Source organism: Cornus florida, unplaced genomic scaffold (assembly GCF_030987335.1).
Source record: "Cornus florida cultivar Cherokee Brave unplaced genomic scaffold, ASM3098733v1 CherokeeBrave_3.0.0_Hap2_Chr10, whole genome shotgun sequence".
In the NCBI taxonomy this organism is placed as follows: Eukaryota; Viridiplantae; Streptophyta; class Magnoliopsida; order Cornales; family Cornaceae; genus Cornus; species Cornus florida.
Window position 1 is genome coordinate 75,088,290 of NW_026775580.1, and position 11,593 is coordinate 75,099,882.

Sequence of the window (11,593 nt, forward strand, 5' to 3'; positions counted from 1 at the left end):
AATGCTGGTGTGTTCATGTTGTGAATGGCAGGTTCTTTACCAGATGAGATTGGTAACCTTAATCTCGAGGTTCTTACTGTCAATTGGAACACTTTGACAGGCACCATTCCGTTCAAAATATTTAATGTGTCGACAATGAAAGCCCTTAACCTGGCAGGCAATTACTTCTCAGGCCATCTTCCTTTGGACATAGGGGTTGGGCTTTCTAATCTTGAATACCTCTGAATACCAATAAACTCGGTGGAAAAATCCCAAGCTCTATCTCGGATGCTTCTAGGCTGGTCCTCATTGACATGTCTATAAATTCATTCACTGGATGTATACCCAATACACTTGGTAGTTTAAGATTCTTGAAGTTTCTCATCCTTGAATCAAATAGTGTGACCGGAGAATCCTCTACCCCGGAGTTGAGACTTTTCTCTTCTTTAACAAATTGCAGACAATTGAAGATATTGAGCATATCATTAAATCCCCTAAATGGCATACTTCCAAATTCATTGGGAAATTTGTCTTCCTCTCTTCAAACCTTTCATGCATCTGGATGCCAACTCAAGGGCAACATCCCAACTAGAATCGGGAATTTTAGCAACTTGTATATCATAGACTTAGGAAGCAACCAACTGACTGGACCTATCCCAAAAACAATAGGGGCATTACAAAATCTCGAAGTTTTATTTCTTCAAAATAATAGATTGCATGGATACATTCCGGATGATTTTTGTCGGTTAAGGAGATTGGGGAGCTTGTACTTAAGTGATAATAAGCTATATGGACAGATCCCTACGTGCTTGGGTGAGCTTAAGTCTCTAAGATGGCTTGATCTTGACTCCAACAAATTGTCTTCCATAATACCGTCAAACTTGTGGAGCCTTGAAGATCTATTGGGTGTTAACTTATCCTCAAACTTTCTAAGAGGTCATCTACCATTAGAAATTGGAAATTTGGAAGTTATAGGATCTATAGACTTGTCAAGGAATCACTTATCAGGCACAATCCCGAACACCATCGGAGGAGCTCAGTCATTAGTTTCTCTCTCCTTGGCCCACAATAAAATGCAAGGACCTATTCCTCAATCGCTTGGCAACTTGATAAGCTTGGAGTTGTTAGATCTATCTAGTAACAACTTTTCTGGAGTTATTCCCAAATCTTTGGAGGCACTCAGGTATCTCCAATATTTCAATGTGTATTTCAATAGACTAAAAGGAGAAATTCCTACGGGAGGACATTTTGCCAACTTTACAGCCAAGTCATTTTGGCATAATGATGCACTGTGTGGTGTACCACGATTGCAAGTTCCCCCGTGCGAAACCAACAAGAATCCGCAATTTGCTGTTTTGAAATATGTTTTACCCCCTGTTGCATTAGCAATTCTTGTTGTGGCCCTTGTATTTTTGTTGATGGGATGCCGAAACCAGAAGATCAAATTAAAGACCTAAGCAGATTTGCCTTCTCTGGCATGGAGGAGGGTTTCGTATGAGGAACTTCTACAAGCAACAAAAGCATTTAGTGATACAAACCTAATCGGCATGGGGAGTTATGGTTCAGTATATAAAGGAGTGCTCTTGGATGGGATGAGTATTGCGATAAAGGTTTTCAACTTGCAACTAGAAAGAGCTTTCAAGAGTTTTGAGGTCGAGTGTGAACTAATGCGCAACATTCATCATCGAAATCTAATTAAAATTATCAGCAGTTGCACTATTTCAAAGCCTTGATACTAGAGTACATGCCTAATGGGAGCCTCGAGAAGTGGTTGTATTCGCACAACTGTTGCTTGGATATCCTCCAACGATTAAATATCATGATAGATGTTGCATCAGCCTTAAAATATCTACATCATGGTCATACAACACCCATTGTTCACTGCGATTTGAAGCCCAGCAATGTCCTCCTCGATGAAGACATGGTTGCACATATTGCTGATTTTAGAATTGCAAAACTCTTAAGTGAAGGGGATCTTATAGTACAAACCATGACCTTGGCAACAATTGGATATATGGCACCAGGTGATGTTCCATTTTTGTTATTTAATTTAGTTCATGCTGAAGTATTCCTATTTTATTATTATTATTATTATTATTATTATTATTATTTTTAAGACATTAAATTTTCCATTCCATGCTAAAAGTTCGGTTCCAGTTTTGATTTTGTAATTAATGTTAATGTCATGCATAGAATATGGAACGGGACGAATAGTATCTACAAGAGGTGACATCTACAGTTATGATGTTATGTTGCTGGAAACATTCACAAGGAAGAAGCCGACGGAAGAAATGTTTGCTGGGGAGATGAGCTTGAAGCGTTGGGTGAATGAAGGATTAATGGATGGCTCAATCATTGGAGTTGTGGATTGTAATTTGATGGGAAGAGAAGAAGAAGATTTCTCTGTGAAGGAGCAATGTGTATCATCAATCTGGGGTTTGGCCATGGAATGTTCAAATGATTCACTTGAGAAAAGGATCAACATGGAAGAAGTCTTGGTGAAATTGATTCGCAAGTCGAAGTCCAACTGTCCAGCGAATGCTGGGTTGATCTAAAACCCTAACCACACATAATCAATCACATTGTTGCTGAAGGTATGTACTATATTCTTCGACAAGTGGAGACACATAAAAAGTTGCTGAAAGTAATTACAAGGAAGATAGTAGTCTCTTCTTTTTGACTTGACTCTTCAGTGGCAACTATAACCTCTTTCACATAGCCATGCAAAAGCATATTATTATTATTATTATTATATATCAAAAAAAAAAAAAAATTTGTTTAACCAATGAAAATTCTTGATTTGTGTCCCGGGAAACTTGTATTGTTTTTTTCACTAAATGGGAAATTTTTACTAGCATAAAGCAGAACTAGAAATTATTAATATTTCTTCCTTTCGAATATGAAAAGTTTAGATTTATATTATATATCGCAAATAATATCGGTGGTGCAAAAAAGTAGTATGAAAATTAATCTCTTTGTTTAGGAGAAACACCGTGTACAAGAAAGTGAGTGTGTAACCGAGTACGTACTCGTGAAATGCATGCCATTCAAGTCTTCGAAAGCAATGATTAGTCAAGTTTCGAACGTTGTTTCATGATTCCATACAATGCTTGATTTCCCTATCTTATATAAGTCCCGCTAAACTAATCCATCTTTATACAAGTCCGTTAATAGTAATTTACACATATGAATGCCATGGACAACACCAGTTGCTTCCTTTTTTCCATCTCATTGCTAGTAAGTTTTTTCATCGTTTGCTTGTCTACCTCCATCACAAACTTGACCACTGATCAATTTGCTCTTCTTGCAGTCAGAGACCCTATCACTCGCAACCCTGAAGATGTATTGGCTAGTAATTGGTCCACCACTAGCTTAGTTTGCAATTGGGTTGGTGTCTCATGTGGTCTTAGGCACCACAGAGTCACAGCCTTGAATCTCTCTCGTATGGGTCTCCAAGGCACCATCGCTCCACATCTTGGAAATCTCGCATTCCTCGTGTCACTCGACATCAGTCACAACAATTTCTATGGCTATGTACCTCAAGAGTTGGCTCGTTTGCATCAAAGGAAATCCGTGTGCAATACAACTACTTCAGTGGAGAGGTGCCATCATGGTTTGGGATCTTACCAGAACTACATCAGTTGCATCTGAATAAAAAAAGTTTCACAGGTACTATCCCAAAATCACTAGGTAACATCTCCAAGCTATAATTATTGGATATAAGAAACAATTCTTTGCATGGAAACATTCCAAAAGAGATTGGTCATCTCTCTAAACTAGAAATGCTGCACTTAAGAGTTTTAACAAGCTCACAGGGTCCATCCCATCTTCAATCTTCAACGTTTCTTTTTTGAGGTCGATTGATTTCACAAACAATAACATCTCTAGAAGTTTGCCAATAGATATATGCAGCCATCTTCCTAAACTTGAAGGACTTTATCTTTCTCTGAATAAACTTCATGGCCAGATTCCCTCCAATTTATATAAATGCACGGAGCTCCAATATCTATAATTATCATTCAACAACTTCAGTGGCAGCATACCAAGAGAAATTGGCAACTTGACTATGCTCAAGGGGTTATATCTTGGTATAAACAACTTGAAAGGTATGATTTTAACCTCACATCCAACTCATACATCATATCATGTAATTATATATTCATTACAAGCATGTACTGATATAATAAGAGAGAAAATTATATATGTGTTGCTTTTGACGAATTTGCAGGTGTATTTCCCTAAAAAAAATAGGTAATCTTCAACGTCTGGAAGTACTGAGTTTAATCAATAACTCTCTAACAGGGTCCATACCATCTTCAATCTTCAACATTTCTTCTTTGAGAATAATTGATTTAACAGACAATAGCCTGTCTGGAAGTTAACCTATAGACATGTGCAGCCACCTTCCTAAACTTGGAGGACTTCGTCTTTCTTCGAATCAGCTTAATGTGTAAAGTCCATCCAATTTATGCAAATGCAGGGAGCTCCAAATTTTATCATTGTCATTGAATGGCTTTAATGGCGGCATACCTAGAGAAATTGGCAGCCTACATATGCTCAAGGAGTTATATCTTGGTAGAAACAACTTGAAAGGTATGCTTTTAAGTTCACATCTAACTCACGAGTTAGTAGTTTCAATATATACCTTTTTGTGGAGAAGAAATTCCTTAAGCAGAAGTGAAAATTGATAAACTTGTGTTGGAGCTATTCTTCCATACTAGCTAATTGTTCAACCATATCATTCATAACACTAGCTAAATATGTCTTATAAGTCTTTTATTTTCATTTTTATTTTCAATGAGCACATATATGAGGATGTTGTTTTATTATTTACTTATATATGTCAATGTCGGATGTTCTAAATATACCTGAGCATCAAAACAAGGTATTCATATGATCATCATAACCCGCCCGGTACTCTTGGAAACACGGATACGGACATGGACACGGGTACAATACAGTACGAACATGGCTATATGACAAATCTTTAAAAAGTAAGCCATAGATAAGGCATTGATACGTCAAAAGAAATATATATATATATATTATTGAATATAATAATAAAAATAAAAATAAAAATTGTTTTTACTCATTTTATCCACATAATCATTAATGAAATCATCATAAATTTGGAGCTTAGAGCTAGGTCCTTGTTATTTTAGTGAATTTTATATTATTTTGTAACTAACCCATAATATATTTTAAGTTGCACTTATTTTCATCTTTTACAAAAAATAATTACAAAATCATCCCACCGTGTTTTGAAAGTGTACAAAACATGTCATTGCCTTGTCCATGTTGTGTCCCAGCTGTATCCAACCTCAAAAATATTCAAATTTCAACAAACTTTTAGCTCTGTGTGTGTGTCTTATACCGCTATAACACCCCTAGGTGAAGTGTTTATGCTTCTTAGCACTTGCGTGACTAATTATTGTTATTACATAATTATATATTCGTTACAAGCATACTTGTATAACAAGGAAAAATTTATATATGTGTTGCTTCTGACAACTTCGCAGGTGTTATTCCATCAGAGATAGGTAATCTTCAAAGTTTGGAAGTAATGAACTTAATCGATAGCTCTCTAACAGGGTTCATCCCATCTTCAATCTTCAATATTTCTTCTCTGAAAATAATTAATTTCTCAAACAATAGCCTGTCTGGAAGTTTTCCTGTACATATGTGCAACCATCTCCCTAAACTTGGTGGACTTTATCTTTCTCGGAATCAACTTAACATGCAAATTCCATCTAATTTATACAAAAGCAGGGAGCTCCAAAGTTTATCATTGTCAATCAATAGCTTTAATGGCTGTAAACCTAGAGAAATTGGCAACTTGACTATCCTCAATGAATTATATCTTGATGAAAACAACTTGGAAGGTATAATTTTAAGTTCCCATCTAACTTAGAAGCTAGTTTTGATATATATTTTCTTGTTATATATAAAATGTGTTCCATATTGACTTGTAAGTATCAAAACTGTGAGTTGCGTGCTTTGCAAAAGTGGTGTGAAAAGTTTGATCCTAGATGAGAAAACTAGAGGAGGTGAATAGGTTTAGCTTTCTCTTTTGATTGATTTGTAATTAGATTATTTTAATTTTACTGGATTTAAACTAAACCAACACACAAAGCAATAAAAATAATGTAAGAAAAATAAATTAACTTAGGAATTCAAATATACCGACTCGTAAACATCATATTTGAGAATAGGTTGATACAAGTATAATAAAATGTTTTCAAAAAATATATAAAAGTAGTTATACAAATTTGATTTTTTCCAATATTTGTGGTTTGTACTCCTTCCCAATTCAATCATATTCAATTGATCTCTTGTATTAAATTCTACCTAAATTTATACTATTACTAATTATTTATATTAACTAAAAATGAACATCATATAACTTTTTCTTGTTTTGTCATACTCTATATTACAATCTCTTAGGTCCAAATAACCAATTCAATCAAGGATAATTTTTCTACACAGCAATAGTCACACCATGTGTGGGAATTGTGGATAACTCATAAATGAATACCTTTTCAACTCTTATAGCTTAATGAATAATTTGTAAAACTCATAAAGCTTGATGAATAATGCCAGGGTGTTATGTTATGAATGGCAGGTACTTTACCAGATGAGATTGGTAACCTTAGTCTTGAGATGTCTTTGGAAATAGCTTAATTGGAACCATTCCATTCAACATGTTCAATGTGTCAACAATGAAAATACTTAACCTAGGATCTAATCATTTTACTGGAAATCTTCCTTCTGACATGGGGTATTGGCTTCCGAATCTTGAAGAGCTTTATCTAATCAAGAATAAACTCAGTGGAACAATCCCGAGCTCTATCTCTAATGCTTCTAAGCTAACTATCATTAACATGAGCATGAACTCTTTCACTCGATCTATACCCAATACGCTTGGTAGTTTAAGACCCTTGCGGAAGCTCTTCCTTCATACAAATAGTTTGACCAGGGAATCTTCTACTCCAGAGTTGAGAATTTTCTCTTCTTTAACAAATTGCAGACAATTGGAGGTATTGCGCATATCATTAAATCCACTCAACAGCATTCTTCCAATTTCTTCATTTGGGAATTTGTCTACTAAACTACAAGTGTTTGACGCATTTGGATGCAAAATTAAGGGCAAAATTCCTAGTGGAATAGGCAATTTGAGGAACTTGGTAATCTTGCGCTTAGGAAGGAACCAATTGAGTGGACCTATTCCAAAAACAATAGATAGATTATAAGATCTCGTACGTTTGCATCTTCAAAATAATAGATTGGATGGACATATCCCAAATGAACTCTGTCGGTTAGGAAAATTGGGAGATTTTTCTGTAAGTGATAAAAAGCTAGATGGACAGATTCCAACATGCTTGGGTGACCTTAAATCTTTAAGATGCCTTTACCTTGATTCCAACAGATTGACTTCCATGGTACCGTCAAACTTGTGGAGCCTTGAAGACCTATTGGGTCTTAACCTATCCTCAAAACTTTCTAACTAGTGACCTACCTTTATATATCGGAAACTTGAAGGTCATAACACTAATTGACTTGTCAAGGTATCGTCCCAAGCACCATCGAAGGAGCTCAGTCATTAGTTTCTCTTTCATTGTTTGACAATGAAATGCAAGGACCCATTCTTCAATCATTGGGCAACCTCACAAGCTTGGAATTATTAGATCTATCCCGTAACAATTTGTCTGGAAAAATTCCCGAGTCCTTAGAAGAACTCAGGTATCTCCAATATTTGAATGTGTCTTTCAATAGACTGCAAGGAGAAATTCCTAGTGGAGGACATTTCGCAAACTTTACAGCTTGGTCGTTTATGCATAATGATGCACTTTGTGGTGAACCCCGACTGCAAGTTTCCTCGTGCAAAACCAACAAAAATGGGCGATTGACACCAAAAATTGTATCCCTGCTGAAATATATTTTACCCTCTGTTGCATTATCAATTCTTGTTATGGTCCTCATAGTTTTGTTGATAGGATATCGAAAACAAAAGATTAAATTGTAGACCAAAGCAGATTTGTCACCTCTGGCATGGAGAAAGTTTTTGTATCAAGAACTTTTACGAGCAACAGAAGCATTAAGTGAAACCAACCTAGTTGCCAAGGGAAGTTATGGTTCAGTATATAAAGGAATGCTTTCTGATGGGATGAATATTGTAGTAAAGGTTTTCAATTTGCAGTTAGAAGGAGCTTTCAAGAGTTTTGATGTCGAGTGCGAAGTGTTGCGCGACATTCAGCATCGCAATCTAGTTAAAATCATTAGCAGTTGCTGCAACATGGATTTCAAAGCATTGGTACTAGAGTACATGCCTAATGGGAGCCTCGAGAACTGGTTGCATTCTCACAACTATTATTTGGACATAGTACAACGGTTAAACATAATGATAGATGTTGCATCAGCATTGAAACATTTACATCATGGTCATACAACACCTATTATTCACTGTGATTTAAAACCAAGTAATGTCCTTCTTGATGAAGACATGACTGCATATGTTGCTGATTTTGGGATTGCCAAACTCTTAAGTGACGGGGATCTTATGGTTCAAACCATGACTTTGGCAACCATCGGGTATCTGGCACCAAGTGATGTTCTATGTTCCATCTTTAATTCATTTTTTCAGCTTTTCCTATTTATTTTATGAACTTGCATTGTCCTTTTTCTTGTTTAGAATCTATTATTTATTTATTTTTATTTTTTTCCAATTTTTTTCCAATAAGGTAAAGTCAATCTAGTTTCATTGTTGATTTTCTAATTAATGTTGATGTGGTGCGTAGAATACAGAATTAAAGGAAGAGTATCAACAAGATGCGATGCCTATAGTTAGGGTATAGGCCCTCATGTATGAGGGCTTCTACTAGGAGCCAAAAACGCCGTGGAAACCTATTCACAGTGCATTTTAGGCCCTTGTGTATGAGGGTTCCGTAAATACTCAATTTTTTTTACGACAAAAAATTTATCTCGTGGAAAAATAATAGATTCGCCGTAGAAATAATTTTGTTTATATATATTAAATTTATTTATACATTAATAATTAACCTACGAAGTGCCGAGGCATGCCGTAGAAAACTTTTCTACGGCGAATTGTAACTACCCGTAGAACACTCACGAGGCACCATTTCCTACCGTAGAAAAGTTTTCTACGGTGCCGAGGCATGCCGTAGAAAACTTTTCTACGGCGAATTGTAACTACCTGTAGAAAACTCACGAGACACCATTTCCTGCAATAGAAAACTTTTCTACGGCGAAGTGGAACTACTCGTAAATAATCTCACGAGGTACTGAAAGATATAATATAAACCATTCTCGCCACTTCCCATCTACTGTAGAAAAGTTATTTAAGGAGAATTTTCACTTATTTACGGGGTTTCAAGCTCCCGTAAATAAAATATATATATATATATATATATATATATATATATATATATATATATATATATATATATATAGAACACCCTTAATTAATTTCAATTAATCATCCACTATAATTCACATCACTTTTAGATATAATTTAATTCAAAAAACATGCATATCCCATTAAATATATCAAAAGAGTTAGAACATTTTTACAATTCATCATTTATCAATGTTCCAAAATAGGAAGTACATCCATTTATGAAGAAAATCATCAATTTCTCAACACTTCTGTTGAAAAATTGATAAATCTTCTAGCACTTGAGTTTCAGTCTGCACTTGTCAAAAAACCACCTCACTATACAAAATCCAAGGAAGTAGCTGCAAAATCCACGGTACAAAATCCAAGAAAGTAGCTGCATCACACAAGTCTCAAATTCAGAATGCTAATAAATTTTTACAAGGATGTATGAGAACAGACAATATCATAATCTCTTTATATTCATGAACAATACAATATCATAATATGTAGGCTCTTTATCTCATGATTATGAACAAATCTAAAACATACTGAAACAAATCTGAAACATTGTAGGTTTTTGGTGCAACAATTATGAGCAAATCTGAAACTTTGAATACAAGTCAAGTCTTATATATATACTATCTCAGTTTGTTGCTAGTTTAATTTATATATGTTTTCTTTTTATGTTCTAGTTTAATAATTTTTCAGATTTTTCGTTTTTGGGCTGCAGTAGGATTTATGGGTCATATTTTGGTCCAAATTATTGTAATGAACCTTTGTTCATAGTTTAATTAGTCAAAGTTTATATGTTTTTATTTATTTCTTTTCCCTAAGCAAAGTTCTCAAGTTTCTAAATAAGACTCCAAATCTTATATCTATGAGTGCTTCAATTAAGTAAAGAACATCTTTTACAGGAATTTTCCAACAAACCTTAAGTGTGATGGTTATGGGAATCTAGGGTGATCGTTCTACTCTGTTGGTCCCTAAAATGCCTCTCTTGAGGTTTGCTCTTTTAATGACAAAATGCATGTTTAAATGGCTAAATGCAATTTGATCATGGTTTATTGGCATAGGCTAAATGCAAACTGATATAAGCTCATTACTCACTGGAGTTTCAAGGAAGTCATTGCAGCCCTTATAAGTTAAAGAATTTTGTGACAACACACTTAATTGGCCTACAGCCTTTATAAGGGCATTTTTGTCATTATACACATCATTATATTCATATTATAATGATTTGGCTAGTTGGTTGTTAGGCTTGGCTTGAAAAACTAATGATCCCCAAATTGAGATTGAGATTGGTTTCTTTATCTCTGCAACTGATGCCAAACTAGATTTTAATTTCGAGCTCTCTTCAAGAAACTGTAGAACTCCATTTCATTGTGCAATGTAGTTGTTAGACTCTTCATTAGTGAGGAGCAGAGTGCTTTAGTTCCAGATAGGTTGATCACTGATAATAAACTTATTGCACGTGATGTGGTGCATTTTTAAAACTAGAAGGGGGAGGAAAAATAAGTTTATGGCAGTTGAGCTTTACATGGCAAAGGCATATGATAGGGTGGCATGGGGTTATGTCCAGAAGGTTTTGCACATCCTGGGATTTGATGATAGATGTATTCGGGTCGTTATGGCTACTGTTGGTACTGTATCCCATTATGTTTTGGTGAATGGTTGTGCAGGGAATCTTTTTTGTGCCCTCTAAAGGACTTCGGCAAGGCAATCCACTTTCACCTTATCTCTTTCTCTTGTGTGCAGAGGGTTTAACTAGATTAATTCAACTAAGCAATCCGAGATGGAGTTTTTCCTGGTATCAAGATGCATAGGAGTTGTCCTATTGTGTCACATATGCTTTTTGCTGACGACTCTTTAGTATTTTGTAAAGCTGACTTATGTGAATTGAATGTGTTGAGACAGATATTGCTCAGATATGAACGATTAACTGGACAGCAAGTAAATTATATAAAGTCATCTATTATTTTTAGCTGAAATGTAACTATTGATGATGGAATTGAATTGACTAGAAGGTTGGGTGTTCAAGCTTGAGGAAGTTTTTATAGATACTTGGGTTTACCTGCTGAGATTGGAAGGTCAAAAAGGCAAATCTTTCAGTATCTTGAGGACAGAATGGTGGCAAAAATAAAGGAGTGGAAGGATTGTTTCTTTTCTGCCTCTGGGAAGGAGAGACTAATAAAATCTGTTCTTCAAGCCATTCCCACGTAC

General features: G+C 35.2%; 4 protein-coding genes across 4 annotated transcripts; all 4 read left to right on the forward strand.

Moving 5' to 3' along the window:
* Positions 1–293: 293 nt before the first annotated feature.
* LOC132277876 (LRR receptor-like serine/threonine-protein kinase EFR) lies at positions 294–1,436 on the forward strand. Its single transcript, XM_059779719.1, has one exon. It carries the CDS (start codon positions 294–296, stop codon positions 1,434–1,436), a length of 1,143 nt encoding a protein of 380 aa, XP_059635702.1.
* A 90-nt stretch (positions 1,437–1,526) lies between these two features.
* LOC132277877 (receptor kinase-like protein Xa21) lies at positions 1,527–2,534 on the forward strand. Its single transcript, XM_059779720.1, has 3 exons — positions 1,527–1,589; positions 1,688–2,003; positions 2,173–2,534. The coding sequence occupies exons 1-3, from the start codon at positions 1,527–1,529 to the stop codon at positions 2,532–2,534; spliced, it is 741 nt and encodes a 246-aa protein (XP_059635703.1).
* A 631-nt stretch (positions 2,535–3,165) lies between these two features.
* Positions 3,166–6,660, forward strand: LOC132277879 (receptor kinase-like protein Xa21). The gene is made up of 4 exons (XM_059779721.1): positions 3,166–3,581; positions 4,460–4,572; positions 5,499–5,861; positions 6,602–6,660. The coding sequence occupies exons 1-4, from the start codon at positions 3,166–3,168 to the stop codon at positions 6,658–6,660; spliced, it is 951 nt and encodes a 316-aa protein (XP_059635704.1).
* Positions 6,661–6,752: 92 nt separating this feature from the next.
* LOC132277880 (probable LRR receptor-like serine/threonine-protein kinase At3g47570) lies at positions 6,753–8,831 on the forward strand. The gene is made up of 4 exons (XM_059779722.1): positions 6,753–7,146; positions 7,545–7,897; positions 8,003–8,587; positions 8,775–8,831. Exons 1-4 carry the CDS (start codon positions 6,753–6,755, stop codon positions 8,829–8,831), a joined length of 1,389 nt encoding a protein of 462 aa, XP_059635705.1.
* The last annotated feature ends 2,762 nt before the right edge of the window (positions 8,832–11,593 follow it).

Bases quoted from the DNA above. Each gene is read 5' to 3' on its own strand.
- LOC132277876 (XM_059779719.1), top strand. From the start codon at position 294: ATGTCTATAAATTCATTCACTGGATGTATACCCAATACACTTGGTAGT.
- LOC132277877 (XM_059779720.1), top strand. From the start codon at position 1,527: ATGGGGAGTTATGGTTCAGTATATAAAGGAGTGCTCTTGGATGGGATG. The intron at 1,590-1,687 runs GTTTTCAACTTG...TAAAATTATCAG, and splicing joins GGATGAGTATTGCGATAAAG to CAGTTGCACTATTTCAAAGC. The intron at 2,004-2,172 runs GTGATGTTCCAT...TGTCATGCATAG, and splicing joins AATTGGATATATGGCACCAG to AATATGGAACGGGACGAATA.
- LOC132277879 (XM_059779721.1), top strand. From the start codon at position 3,166: ATGAATGCCATGGACAACACCAGTTGCTTCCTTTTTTCCATCTCATTG. The intron at 3,582-4,459 runs GTGCCATCATGG...ATGCAAATGCAG, and splicing joins ACAACTACTTCAGTGGAGAG to GGAGCTCCAAATTTTATCAT. The intron at 4,573-5,498 runs GTATGCTTTTAA...ACAACTTCGCAG, and splicing joins TGGTAGAAACAACTTGAAAG to GTGTTATTCCATCAGAGATA.
- LOC132277880 (XM_059779722.1), top strand. From the start codon at position 6,753: ATGGGGTATTGGCTTCCGAATCTTGAAGAGCTTTATCTAATCAAGAAT. The intron at 7,147-7,544 runs GCAATTTGAGGA...TGACTTGTCAAG, and splicing joins CAAAATTCCTAGTGGAATAG to GTATCGTCCCAAGCACCATC. The intron at 7,898-8,002 runs GTATCCCTGCTG...ATTAAATTGTAG, and splicing joins GGCGATTGACACCAAAAATT to ACCAAAGCAGATTTGTCACC.